Raw genomic sequence first — 13,624 nt, forward strand, 5'->3', positions numbered from 1 at the left:
TTAAGCATGAAGAGAATCTTTGGTAGGTACCTTTAACGGCAGATATACTTGCACATCATCAGCAAAATCTTGGAAATAAAAGGGAGTTTGGAAATTGGCCTAAAATTGGACAAAACCGAGGGATCCAGATTTTTCTTTCTCAAAAGAGGTTGCACCGTGGCATGTTTGAAGGAGGATGGAACACATCCAGAGCTGAGACACTGATTTATAAAAAACAAGATAAAAGACTCAACTGAGCAGAAAACCTCTTTAAACAAACGGGATGGGATGCTGTCGGATGGGCAGTTAGCAGGACGTAAGTGTTCCACGATTTCAGTGAGTGAAGAGAGAGAAACAGGCTCAAACGGATGAAAAACAGCTGAGCTTGCTGTGGGAACTGAGGGGTCCTGAGCAGACTGAGGAAGCAGGGACCTAAGAGCAGAAATCTTATTGATGAAGAACTGCAGAAAATCCTCACACAGAGAAGAATAAGGCTCAATACAGGCAGCATCACAAGGATTCACAAGAGAATCAAATACATTAAAAAGAACCTGCGGTTTGTGAACATTTGCGGAGACAAGTGAGGCAAAATATTCAGTTTTAGCAGCTTTAACAGCCTGCTGATAAGTTAGCAGACAGTCACGTAGGAGATCCCAAGAAATTTGGAGTTTGGCCTTTTTCCACTTTCTTTCCGCCTGTCTACATGCGCGTCTGAGCGCACGAGTGGACTCGTTCAGCCAAGGCTCAGTCTGTGGCTTTACACGCTTTAAAGTCATGGGAGCAATGGAGTCCAAAATCTCAGTGCAGAGTGAATCAAACATCGTCATGCAGACATCCACACTGAGGTCGCCAAAATCATCCAGAGAATACAAGAAGGAGTTTTTAAAAGCAGCGGAGAACTGCAGAGGAGTTGAAGAATTAAAAACACGGAGACAGCGAACGGCGGCAGAGTCCGTAGTAGAAGGTGCAGGCAGTGAGAGGGAAAATAAAACAGGTAGATGGTCGGATAAGGGAGTGTGACAGATTTCGGTAATCTGTACATTTAATCCATAAGACAACACAAGATCCAAAATGTGGCCTTTTTCATGCGTCGGCTCCGAAACAGACTGCGTGAGATTAAAAGAGTCAATGAGATTGAGAAAGTCTCTGACCAGAGGTCTAGTTTCACAGCAGACATGCACGTTGAAATCGCCGACAATTAAAAAGTGATCATATTTAAGAGTGACACCCGACACAAAGTCCGCAAAATCCCGAATAAAGTCTTTGTTAAATTTCGGTGGTCGATAGACCACCGCACAAAGAACAGTCACGGGAAAGTTTACCTCAAAGAGTTGGAGCTCGAAGCTGGATCAGTTGACAGCTGGAGACTGCTGGCAGTGAAAGGTGGATTTAAATATGGATGCCAGTCCTCCACCTTTGCCGGTGGTGCGAGGGGAGCTGAAGAAACTACATCCAGGGGGAAGAAGCTCCGAAAAAGGAACAAGTTCACCTTCACGGAGCCAGGTTTCCGTTAAGAACATAATATCCAGTTTGCGTGAGGTAAAGAAATCATTTAGTAAAAAAGTTTTGTTGGTGACGGATCTCACATTCAACAAAGCCAACTGAACATTAGAAGTGTCAGATGAGGACGAAGCACGCTTCAGTGAGCGGAGGTTTCGACGGACCACACCGCGTCTCCCGATTCGAGCACGCCAGCTAGAAGGAGGCAGCAACAGCTGATCGGGGTCCACCGAACAGCTGACGCTGTCAAAGCCGCCGACGTCAGGGAGCACTGGTCGGATCCATCGGCCTCTAGTCCTCCTCGAGCGCAGGGAAAGGGAAACTTCCAGAAAATGCACATCATTGCAGTGATCAGACACACTGGCTCTCTGGCGGGCAAAGTAGAGGGGAGGACGCCTCAGAAACGCCGGGATTTCCTCGAGGCATGGAGGAGAACTCACCAATTTATCAAATTTAAGGTGATCGAAGAAGCCTCCAATCTCAAGCAGAGTTCCACGATCATAAGTGAGGAGAGATGATACCTCTTGATAGAACAGGTAAAAAACTACGCACACAGTGAACACAGAGCAGAGCGACAGACGGCCAGCCGAGCACCCTGGCGCCATCTTGTCCGCCATCTTGGTCAGAATGAGAATGTGTAAACATTATATAAGTATTTTAAAAATGAAATGTCAAAATCTTATGACTGCTTAAATCATTTGAGTCCTATTAAAACCCTTTCTGTTAAAGGACAATTTAGTCACATATCAGTAGTTTATGATACTAATTAAAGATGTACCATAAAAAAAATTTTTTTGAACATGTACAGTAGCATTAAAATACCTAAAAAATCAAATAATTAATTTCAATGAGAAATGTTACTCAAACATAACATCTATGAAATATAATTATTTACATTACAGGAAAAAGTGGCTCATCACAGACCATGTGTGAATGGTAATGCTGCTGCATGAAAAAGCTGGGTGGGAAGAATGTCTTAACCTGGCCTCAACCCCCTGACCTCTTTATAATATAATAACATAATCTAAACCACCTGACCTCTTTATGATATAATAACATCATCTAAACCACCTGACCTCTTTATGATATAATAACATCATCTAAACCACCTGACCTCTTTATGATATAATAACATCATCTAAACCACCTGACCTCTTTATGATATAATAACATCATCTGAACCACCTGACCTCTTTATAATATAATAACATCATCTCTGAGCCAGAACCTCTGAACTCATGATGGAGGACTGGAACCAGTTCCTCTTTCTCTCTCTCTCTCTCTCTCTCTCTCTCTCTCTCTCTCTCTCTCTCTCTCTCTCTCTCTCTCTCTCTCTCTGCTCACACACATCTTTTAAAGATACATTATCCAAAATTCTTATTGTCAGATAACATTGTTATAAACTGTACTAGCAATAGAAGACAAGTTATGAGTTGACTTATGTTATGTTTGTTGTCAGGTGATTCTTTTTACTTTTTTCTATGATACAACACATGAGTTACATTTTAAGATGAAATTACCATGATTGTTGTTGTAAAATGTTTGGTGGTTTTCCAGTACAGAATTTACAGTTGAAGAGATTAGTTCATTTATTAAATGAAATTACAATGATTGTTTCTTGACTGGATTTAAAATATAATATCCTAATAATTACTTGTTGTCAGATATTCTAAACTGAAATTAAATGAAAAATGTCATTGTCAATGTCAAATGTCAGTTCAAATGACATAAAACCAACACAAACACAATATATAGATATTAATAAACCTGATGCATGCTTTTAAAACTACAGTTTAGAATTGTTCATCTTGCCAACCCTTATTTGTCACTGACCCAAAGATTTAGTACTAATTATTTATCATCTCCTGCATCAGCCAAAACCTGAGCAAAATACAAACACAGCCAACATATATTCATATGCTGCAGATATGGGGAAATGAAATGTAATCAGTGATTTATTCCCCATTATTGACAAATAGTACTGTGCAAATAAACTCTGTATCCTCAACTTGGAGTCTGACCACAACATGGGCCATGCACAACATTACACAACTAACACAACAAAAGTTCCTGATTGGCCCTTGTGTTTCACAGGAGGCATGAAGAATTTCAAGAATCTTCTGCTGACTCATCATATGCAAATTGCTACATTATTACTATAATTATAATTACCAGTAATTATTTACTCCTTCTACAAGAAATTAACAAAATCTCTAAATTGGAATATTGGAGGCATCACATGTTAGTGTAGCAGGGGGAAAACTGTGAACAACAACTTTAAATGTGCAATATAGAACTTTTTGCCCACTAAATGTCAGCAAACAACTATTTGCTGTGTAAGGTGTTATTTATTTAGTGGAGTAATGGCAACCACAGCAGAGAGTGAAGTCAGTGTGTGTGTTTGCGTGTGTGTTTCAGGGGACCTGGCGGGGGTAGACCATGGTCAAATCCTCCAAACTCAAATTCTGTAAGAACTCACCCGACAGAAAGTTTTAACGGCTATTTTGTTTCTTTAAAAATTTTCCTTCCTGTATTTTTGGAGACCCCTTATTCTTCTGCATCTCCAGGAAGTTATGTGGTATGTATATTTGAGTTTAGATTTTAGTTTTAGAGTTTAGTTTTCTGGCCAACAGCTGTACAGCTGTATCATTTACTCATATTTGTTCACGAGTGAATCATAAAATAGCCAAACTATAATTTCAGGGACCTCCAGGAGGTGGGGGGCCACCTGGGACCCCAATAATGCCAAGTCCAGCAGGTAAATTGTGTGTGTGTGTGTGTGTGTGTGTGTGTGTGTGTGTGTGTGTGTGTGTGTGTGTGTGTGTGTGTGTGTGTGTGTGTGTGTGTGTGTGTGTGTGTGCGTGCGTGCGTGTTTGTTGTAATGTGAGCTTCTCTGTTCTTTGTTTTGATAGCTGGTTCGGACGTTTGTGCGAGTTATTGCATGTGAGCGTACATGTGCATGTGAGTCCCTCCGTGTCCTCCCACATCCGTTTTCAACATGGCTGCCGGGTCACCAGGTTACAGCTAAACAGTACAGTCCAGGTTATGTACTTACAGAATATTGATCCATATTTGATCAGCACTGTTTAGTTTGACAGTTTGATCTGAGTTAGTGTCAGTTCAGAAGCGTTCTCTAACTTTATTGAGTTAATGACATGCACTTTTATTTTGCTCTGACATTCTGGTGCAATAGTGAGACATCTGGTGGATGCAAAATGTTGTAAATTGCACCTTTAACCTTGGGGCTATTTTAATAGCGCTGTGTTGGCATTTTTACAGGCATCACTGGCTATTGTTTATTTTAGGTTTAAGTTTAGTTTTTAATCATTGTTCTTAGCATTTATTTATTAGTTTTAGAATTGATCTTTTCTTTTCCCTTCTAGTACTCCATTTGGTGTCACAGGCGTAGTTGTCCTGGGAGTTGGCACATTATTTAGTCTGTGTTTCTTTTGTTTGTGATGTTTTCTGTTTTGTTTTAGATACTCCCAGTCCCTCTCACTGTGGTTGGTGGACACTAGGCTGCAATATGACTGTCCATCATCTTTCAGTGTTACATAAGCTTGAATCTGCCCTGAGGAAACAAAGAACTACTTGAGCATGCTGATGTCCAGCTTGTTCAATGTATTAATATATTCATAGACAACAAAAGTAGTTTCTGAAAAATATTTTGAGGCCATTGCTTGAAATAAGAGGTGATGCCCGAAAGGAGATATTTCTGTTTGTTCCTTTATTTTCTCTGCATCTGTGTGTGTGTGTGAGATCCTTTTTTATTGGGGTGGGGGGGTGTTCTCACTTTGAAAGATGCAGGGGTCTTGCTATTCACACTCTGCCAGCTGGCTGTTATGTAATGGGATAAACAGAGAACACAGGCCCCTGCTGACTGGAAAAGTGAATCACTCCTTCCCTCCAGGAGAAGAGTATTTGTGTGTGTGTGTGTGTGTGTGTGTGTGTGTGTGTGTGTGTGTGTGTGTGTGTGTGTGTGTGTGTGTGTGTGTGTGTGTGTGTGTGTGTGTGTGTGTGTGTGTGTGTGTGTGTGTGTGTGTGTGTGTGTATGGCCAAGCCCACTGTTACACAACAGGTCTCCCTGTTCGTTTCAAGAAGTTTTAGCTGGCAGGATCCGTGATATTAGTGTCGCTCTCTGACTGCCTGCTGTCTCAAGCCATGGCTGCACAGCTGGTAGTAGCTCTGCTGGCTGTCACCTCCCTGGGTGCTGCATCTGAACTGGACTGCAAAGAACTGATTAAGCCTCTGGTACTGGACAGCCACAGCCCTGTAAGTATGAGTGGTCATTTGTTCTGAGCTGGTCATACTGCATGTATGTGAGGAGGCTCTGATGTACAGTGCTGTGTGCTAACATGTCCGAATAGCTGAGTTCTGTTTTGATTTCTTTAAAATCAGCCAAAGCATGACTAAACAATAGCTTAGACTGTGTTAAACATGAAGATGTGTGATTGGTGATTAATAGCATCACTCTTAAGGATCTGTGTAGCCATCTGTTTAAAATCTGATCTTGGTTATCATCTTGCATCTTGCAAGTTATTTTAAAAACATCATCCTAATCTCCATCACAGACTTTAGGGCACCTATCCTGTTATATTCTATCAAAATAAAATATGATCACTCACTCACTCTGTGTGTGTATTTGTATGGCTATTACTGTAAGAACCCATTCATGTTTTGTACCTGGGAAATGAGGACATTTTAGGAAAGAGAGGACATGTTGGAAAAGTCCTCACTTTCTGAGACACCTTCAAAGGGCTTCAGACTTGGTTTTAGGGTGAAGGTTAGAGTTGTATTTAGGTCCAGTTAAGGGGAAAGGTTAGGGTTAGGTATTTAGTTGTAATGGTTATGTTTAAGGGCTAAGGGAATGCATTATGTAAATGAATGCCTTCATTGAGATAGCTACACAAACGTGTGTGTGTGTGTGTGTGTGTGTGTGTGTGTGTGTGTGTGTGTGTGTGTGTGTGTGTGTGTGTGTGTGTGTGTGTGTGTGTGTGTGTGTGCGTGTGCGTGTGTCAGATCTATGGGAAGTGGGTGCTTCATGTGGGGTCATGGGACGAGCTGGGCCTGAAGAATGACCTGGTGTCAGTGAACAGCTCCTGGGTGGAACTGTCGGAGTCTGCAGACAGTGGAGTCATCAACATCTACTGGGCCGACCGCCTGTAAGGACATTATAAATCTATTATGTAGTAATGTATTGTATATCATACTGCTACTGTGTTCTATTTTCTTTCAAATGCAAATAAGAGAGTTTTTTAGAGCTCACAGTTATGAGTTTATACTGTATTGATGGGTTCATGCTTATTATTACTCCTTTTTTCACATTACAGAAATGAAGATAAGTGCCTCCAGGGTGTGGCTAATGCCACCATCTCAGGAATCACCAGTCACACCACTTGTATGTATCTGGAAATATTAACAGTATTTTTAATTTTACAGCCTGACTCACATTTCTCTTTGCTGTGCAATGCAATATACACATAGCCAACACACGTTCCAGAGGAGTGGGAGAAAACAGTCACAAAGGGCTCTTAGTGTTTTCTTGTGCACCACTTCAGATAAATAGAAAAACTCACCCCAACAGTATGCCACCCTGCACTGGTATTCACTTTTACATTTGGAGACTACTATCTGCATTATAGTTACATCTATACAAAAACTATGTTCTCCTGATGTCTCACAGTAAATATCAATGGCCACACTTCATATCATGATGGGAAATACTACGAGACCTGCTCTAACTGCCTCCTGTCTGAAGACACCACCCTCCTCCCTGACGGAAAATCAAAAGGACGGTACCTATTCCTCTTCAGTAAGTCCAACTTTTTTGTCTCATTTAAGTAACAATAAACTACTAATAAACTTTTCAGGTTGTTTGTTTCTGATTTTCTGTCCTCTCTCCTCTGGCTTCCCACTCAACCCCTCACTTAATTTTTCTTGCCCCCCTTTTAAAGCACGAACTGGCAAACTGGAGCCATCTGAACTAGAGACCTTCAAGAAGCAGGCAGAGTGTCTTAATTTCTCCCCAGAGTACCACTTTGGAGGCGCAGGTCAGCTGATATTTTATCTCTCTGCCTTTCCAGCACCTAATTAAATCGTCAAAGGGAATTGTCTTTACACCGCCCTCTTCACTATTCTGTGATTTCCTCTCATTTCAGATTTGTGTCCAGATGACAGGGAAACTTCTGCACCTGCTGTTGAGAATACAGAGAATGATGAAACTGCTGCTCAGCCTCCTGCAGAGTAAAGCAGAGCACAGGCACATCGTAGCCCCCGAACAGTCCAAACAAATCCAGCTTAACATATACTAAATAAAGTTATAATGTGATCTGCATGTGATATAATCTTGTGTTGTGGAGAAACTTTTCATTTGTTATAAGTTTTAGCAAAGACAATTAGATGATGATGGTGCCGTGTCATATTAGATCTGTGAGTAATGGTTGGTGGTGGTATTTGGTTGAAATGTGCAGTCTTATTACTGTGTAGGACATGTGAAATCCGATTAGTATTTGGTGCACTAGTGCCTGACAAATGCACCTAAATGCCTCTTTGTATAAAAAAGTAGACAACTGTTGTCAACTGGTTGTATGAGGTAAATAAAGCAGCTTTCTTTCTCCCTCTGTGGGGCGTTCTTGTCACTTATTTCCACCTTTATTCAATAAAAGTATTTGGCTTCAGATTTATACGATTTTCAACATTCCTTTATTGTTTTTCAAATACAATGAGAGCTCTAAGATACTCTGCTGACCCATAAAATGAAATGTTTCATTACTATTCCCAGAAACTTCTACAAAGGCTGTTGCTGGGTAACTTTGTTGTTTCCCCATGGGGAAAACGACCTTCGTTATGCAGAAGAAAAGCTGCTTCAGGTTCCTTTTTAAACATCAAGTCCTGGCACTTTGCCTGGGTTCATTCAGGGGCAGCAGCATGGGTTGAGCCGGCCAGTCAGCGCTGAGGAATAGCATGGCTCTGCATGGTCATTAAAAGACCTTCACTGGTGCATTTGAGCATGTAAACCTCCCCTCCTCCCACCATGTTAGCACTCACACAACAACTTTTTTTTGTTTGAAGCCCCAGAGGGAAAATGAATCAGCATTAGAGGTTTTCTTTTGCAGTTTCAAGAAACATACTCTGCAGTGCTGCCGTCTCTCTCTCTGTCTGACTATGGCTCTGCTTGCTGTTGTATTTCTGTTGGCTCTCACTTCCATCAGTGATGAGGCTGCACCTGACTGTAAGGACTTGGTCAAACCTTTCATGCCAGAAGACCCCAAGCTGGTGAGTTGTGCTAATCATCCTTCTTTTCTGTCTTATTTAGCCCATTGATGACTGAATTTAAAAGTATTTTATCAATGATCCCAATCAGCTACTTTTATACATAAATCTTGACTTGTTGCATGCAGATCTTTGGAAAATGGGTGTATGTGATGGGGGCTGGTGACCCTATGCCTTACCACAAGGCGTTGGAGTGTCTGAAAAGCTCCTGGATAAACTTGTCTCGGACCTCTGACACTCAAATTGTGAATCTACGTTGGGGAGATCACTGCTTGTAGGTTTGGTGATTTTGTTGATTTAAAATGTAAAGCAGAATCATCCATGATGACGAGTTTGTAGCAGTATATTTTCAGACCACATGTTAAATAACTTACTGTTGTTTCACAGTAATCGCTGTATTATGGGTGAAGTAAATGCAACAGTCTCAGGTATCGCCACCACATTTCGCAGTAAGTGAACCTCACAAAGTTGACATTGAGATAAATGAAGGAGCTATTAAGAGGATTCATGAGGGCACATTATAACATACTGGATAAAGCTGAAATGTATCTTGAGTGACAGAGATATCCACAACACACACCCATATAGAAATAAAAATAATGTATAATAATCAGCCACTTTGCTGTCTGCTTTTAAAGAAAACCTGTCAGATCACAAGGGACATATCCTGCAGTCGTGCTCTGACTGCCTGCTGTGGACAGACACCTTTCGAAATGAAGATGTCACCGGCAGATACATCATGCAGTTCAGTAAGTCCTGTTCTTAACCCAGTTTAAAATCATTTTAAACTTTTATACTCCATTAAAAAAAAATAAATAAATAAATAAATCTGCCTTCCCTCTCAGCAAGGACTGGAACAATAGATCCCAAAGATGTTGAAATATTCAAGAAACAAGCAGGGTGTCTGAACTTCCCAGAAAACGTCCATAGCTGTGATGGTGAAACAGGTCAGTAGCTTTTTATTCACTTGTTTTCTTCACCATTTTCTTAGTAACTGCAGTTTAAAACAAAGCTGAACCTGTGTGACACAAGCAACCACAAGATGGAGATGTTGTATTGTGAAATCCAACATAATTTATGATTGCACTTATACAGCAAGTTTGTTTTTGGAGCAATGCAATGAAGTGTATGCAGGAAATAGCAGTGAAGCAAACGTTCTCCATGAGGCTCAGTAAAACTGAATGGCATCTGTCATATGAATTTGCTGTTGTATTCTCTTTCATTTTATCTTATTTCTGTTTTCCTGTTTCAGAGCTGTGCCCAGACGACAAGGAGAGTACAGAGTGAGCAAGAAGACCAGAGAGAAGATTTGCATTCAGCACAAATAAACCTAGTAGTTCCTGTTTTGACTGAATATCTATTCTTTAACACAAACTACTATTTACACACATATATTTTTGGCTTTGTTTAAGCCACCACATCAAGTGATTAATGACTCAGCAGACTTGTAACAATTTATGATATACTGTAGTAGTGCATTATGAAAACCACAGTTTTTGTCTTGAAATAATGTGGTGACTGGATTATATGTAACTCTTTTTAGATTAAAACATTATTACTATACACTAAACAGTTTAATTATTATAATTCATTGAAAACAAGAAAATGAAACAGAAATCTGAAAAGAATGATTTCTCTATTCAGGCAGTGGAAATTAATCTCACTGATCATTCACTAAGTAAGTGTAAACAATTGATACATCAAATAAGCTAATGTATAGTATGAGTGCAAACAAAAATCCAGCACTACCAGACACTGGAAAAACCCAACTTCTACACTAAAACCAAAATTTCCTGCAAAGCTAAAGAGTATATTTTGTGTGTAGAATGCCTTCGGATCCAACATAAGCCATTTAAATTGTAATAATTCAAATACACGTTGACTTGGATGTATTACACAGTGGTTCAGGAGAGGCAGGCTCCTCATGTGTGTGCCTCAAGCTTGCTGTACTGGCTACCCTGCAGCCCAGTTTGAACACCCTCCATCTTGTATGACCTGGTGCTGTCTGTCCTCCTGCTGGTTCTCGTGCTCTGCGTGCTTGAGCTGCTTTCCTCTCGCACTAATCGCCTACACCTGAGCAGTGCTACCACCTGCTTCTGGCACTGAGACGAGCCAAAGTAATAGAGGACTGGATCCAGACAGCAGCTGAGGCTCCCTACGCACATGGAGAGCAGGTACGCCTGGTATGAACTGTCACCTGACTTGTGGGACAGTTGAACATAGTGAGCCATCAGGATGATGTTGGTGGGCGTGAAGCAGACCACGAACACCACCAGCACGATGACAGCCATCACCACAGCTCGGGTCTTCCTGGAGCGGTTCTCTACATTGGCTGCTCCCAGCGCGCGGATAATGCGCGCGTAACAGACAACTGTGAAGCAGAGCGGGATGAAGAAGAAGACCGAGGAGTAGATGGGGAAGAAGTAAATGTAGTATGTTATTAGTTTGTCTGCATCCTGCACATCATGGCAGGTGGTGATGCCCAGGTCTGTCAGGTGGATGGTCTGCCCTGAGATCAGCAGAGGAGACACTCCTCCAAGCGCCAGCAGCCACATGGAGGCGCACACAGCTGTAGCCGTCTGAGGGCTGCGCCACGTCAGTGAGTTCATGGGGTACACCACAGCCAGGAAGCGGTCGATGCTAATGCATGTCATGAGCAGGACAGAGCAGTACATGTTGCAGTAGAAAGCTGCTGTGACGACCCTGCACATGAAGGAGCCATAAATCCAGTCGTTGCCATGGTAATGATAGGCGATCTTGAAGGGGAGGAGCAGGCCAAACAGCAGGTCAGCGCAGGCCAGGTTCAGCATGTAGATCACAGCCGGCTTCCTGGGACGGATGTGATGCACAAACATCACCATGGCAACGAGGTTGAGGGGTACGCTAATGATGAAGACGAGGGTGTATACTGTAGGGACGAAGCTGGTTGTCAGGCGACCCCGGAGAAAGCCCTTGGCTTCCTCTGAGACGAAATACTGTTTGTGAGGATGACGGTGTCTCTTCATCGGCTCCTGCTGCGAACCTGATCCACTGTCATCATTTAGGTCCAACACAGACAGGTCGAGATAGTCCACAGGCTCATCAGTGACCATCACAGCCCGACCAGAGAAAGTCCGCAGGAAGGGCATTGAACCTTCAGAGAGACACAAGTGTTTCAAAATGTTTTTCAGGCGGCCCATTTTTGCAAATTATCTTCTAACTGTAGTGCAGATGCAATTTACTTTTCAAAGGTATATAAACAGGAAAGAGTGTCCCCCAAACTTACCAAAATTACAAATAACAAAAGAAAATCAATCTTTTACTTTACTAGTTTTGATCTGTCTCTGAAATATTTTCTTCCACCTCAATACAATGGAGGATTTAACAAAGTAGTGAATGAAATATCATTTATGGTTCTCATCTCAATGAAGAGTTGCACAATATTCAACACGTTGAGAGAATCTATAGACCTCATTGTATACATATTTTGAAAAAGGCAGCAGTCCTGCAATAAAAAAAATTTCAGAAACAATCAAATGAACACTAAGAGTGAAAAATGTTGATATAAACAAGGACTTAAATGAATTAATAATCTGTCAGTGATTACAATAAAGCAAGCAAAAAGGTTGTTTTGTTTTTTTAATTGTGGACCTGGCAACTCATTTACAATGTTACACTATCTCTAAAACAAATTAACACTTTTGATTAATTTTGACATTGCTTTTTGATCAGATTGATCGTTTGTTTAACTTGTAACACAGCTAAATCAAATACTGTGGTTGTATAAAATAACCTGATATACCATGAGACTTTACAGATTAAGATTTTATACAATAGTTTAAAAGGTAGATAAAGCAACTTACCATTTTGAGAGGGTAAAGCTGAGCTGTGGAGAGAAAACAATACCAACAGCCATATTGACAAGTGAAACATGGCTTTATTTCCTCTAAATATTTTACACTGAGGCGTGTTGAAATGACTGTACAGTATGTTTGCCAGGCAAGTCACTGAAGTGTTTCTGCCAGCATCAACCATGTTATTACAGTCCAGTGTTGACACTCCGCCTCCTCTTCACAGCACAAGATCTCCTCCCCATTGCAAATAAGTAAGAGTGTATTAATACACTATTATTAAATATGAATATATCAGATGAGAAAAAAAAAGTATCAAATCATTTTTAGACGTGTAATTTATTTTGCACGTTTTTCAAGCATTAGAAATCACTTAAACACTGATAATACATATTAAAAGTTGTTGCTGAATTGTAGCTTTTAAAATGTTTTATTAATTAAAACATGTGTCTTTCAATGCTTTAATTAAAAAGGCACTAGTAAACTACAGTATTTCACAAAGCCATGCAGGCTGGATGAAAAGTTGCTCCACAGCTCCAGGTCTGACAGTACTGCCATCGATTTTTCAACATAAAGCGTAACAATAACAGTGTGTTTCCTACAATCTTTTACATACAAAACATGAATATCATTACAATTTAATTCTTAAAAATACATTAATTTACAATCATCATGTGGGAAACCCCCCCAGAAAACAAGACATTTAAATTGAACGGTAACATTTCATTTAGGTTTGATCCATTTAATCATAATCAGATGAAACAGAACAAAGTACTGTCAGAAGGCACATCCATCTCCAACCTCCGCTCTATTCTCTCTTTGGTGATTTGACTTTCTCATTTTCCATAGAATTTCTTGTTTAGGAGGAAAATTAGTAAATTGACATTCACTTTGGCTTTGTCAAACATCTTCATGACGGCCACACCTTCGTACTGCAGCTGAAGGAGGTCCTGTACACAAAATACAGGAGACATGATGAGACACACAATCTCCTCATTCATAATGCTGTGGTTTTAATTTTTATTTATTTGGCAGGTCTGACA

The 13,624-nt window shown here is 40.7% G+C and overlaps 3 protein-coding genes across 5 annotated transcripts in view; 1 reads left to right on the forward strand and 2 right to left on the reverse strand.

Annotated features, from left to right (window-relative positions):
* The first annotated feature begins 5,524 nt into the window (after positions 1-5,524).
* On the forward strand, positions 5,525-8,101 carry LOC133978866 (uncharacterized). Its single transcript, XM_062417208.1, has 6 exons — positions 5,525-5,751; positions 6,499-6,641; positions 6,810-6,877; positions 7,163-7,291; positions 7,434-7,529; positions 7,638-8,101. The coding sequence occupies exons 1-6, from the start codon at positions 5,641-5,643 to the stop codon at positions 7,724-7,726; spliced, it is 636 nt and encodes a 211-aa protein (XP_062273192.1). The 5' UTR covers positions 5,525-5,640; the 3' UTR covers positions 7,727-8,101.
* A 2,561-nt stretch (positions 8,102-10,662) lies between these two features.
* On the reverse strand, positions 10,663-12,779 carry f2r (coagulation factor II (thrombin) receptor). Its single transcript, XM_062417204.1, has 2 exons — positions 12,594-12,779; positions 10,663-11,884 (listed from the first exon to the last, which is right to left on the reverse strand). The coding sequence occupies exons 1-2, from the start codon at positions 12,763-12,765 to the stop codon at positions 10,674-10,676; spliced, it is 1,383 nt and encodes a 460-aa protein (XP_062273188.1). The 5' UTR covers positions 12,766-12,779; the 3' UTR covers positions 10,663-10,673.
* Positions 12,780-12,901: 122 nt separating this feature from the next.
* iqgap2 (IQ motif containing GTPase activating protein 2) overlaps positions 12,902-13,624 on the reverse strand; it is a 36,507-nt gene continuing 35,784 nt past the window's right edge. For all 3 annotated transcript variants that reach the window (XM_062417203.1, XM_062417202.1, XM_062417201.1), the window contains one exon: positions 12,902-13,531. In XM_062417203.1, coding sequence (XP_062273187.1) covers positions 13,418-13,531 — 114 coding nt within the window. In that variant the 3' untranslated portion in view covers positions 12,902-13,417. The remainder of the gene's footprint in view (positions 13,532-13,624) is intronic.

Source organism: Scomber scombrus, chromosome 4 (assembly GCF_963691925.1).
Source record: "Scomber scombrus chromosome 4, fScoSco1.1, whole genome shotgun sequence".
Taxonomy (NCBI): domain Eukaryota; kingdom Metazoa; phylum Chordata; class Actinopteri; order Scombriformes; family Scombridae; genus Scomber; species Scomber scombrus.

Bases quoted from the DNA above. Each gene is read 5' to 3' on its own strand.
- LOC133978866 (XM_062417208.1), top strand. From the start codon at position 5,641: ATGGCTGCACAGCTGGTAGTAGCTCTGCTGGCTGTCACCTCCCTGGGT. The intron at 6,878-7,162 runs GTATGTATCTGG...GATGTCTCACAG, and splicing joins AATCACCAGTCACACCACTT to TAAATATCAATGGCCACACT. The intron at 7,292-7,433 runs GTAAGTCCAACT...CCCCTTTTAAAG, and splicing joins ACGGTACCTATTCCTCTTCA to CACGAACTGGCAAACTGGAG.
- f2r (XM_062417204.1), bottom strand. From the start codon at position 12,765: ATGGTTGATGCTGGCAGAAACACTTCAGTGACTTGCCTGGCAAACATA. The intron at 11,885-12,593 runs GTAAGTTGCTTT...GTCTCTCTGAAG, and splicing joins AGCTTTACCCTCTCAAAATG to GTTCAATGCCCTTCCTGCGG.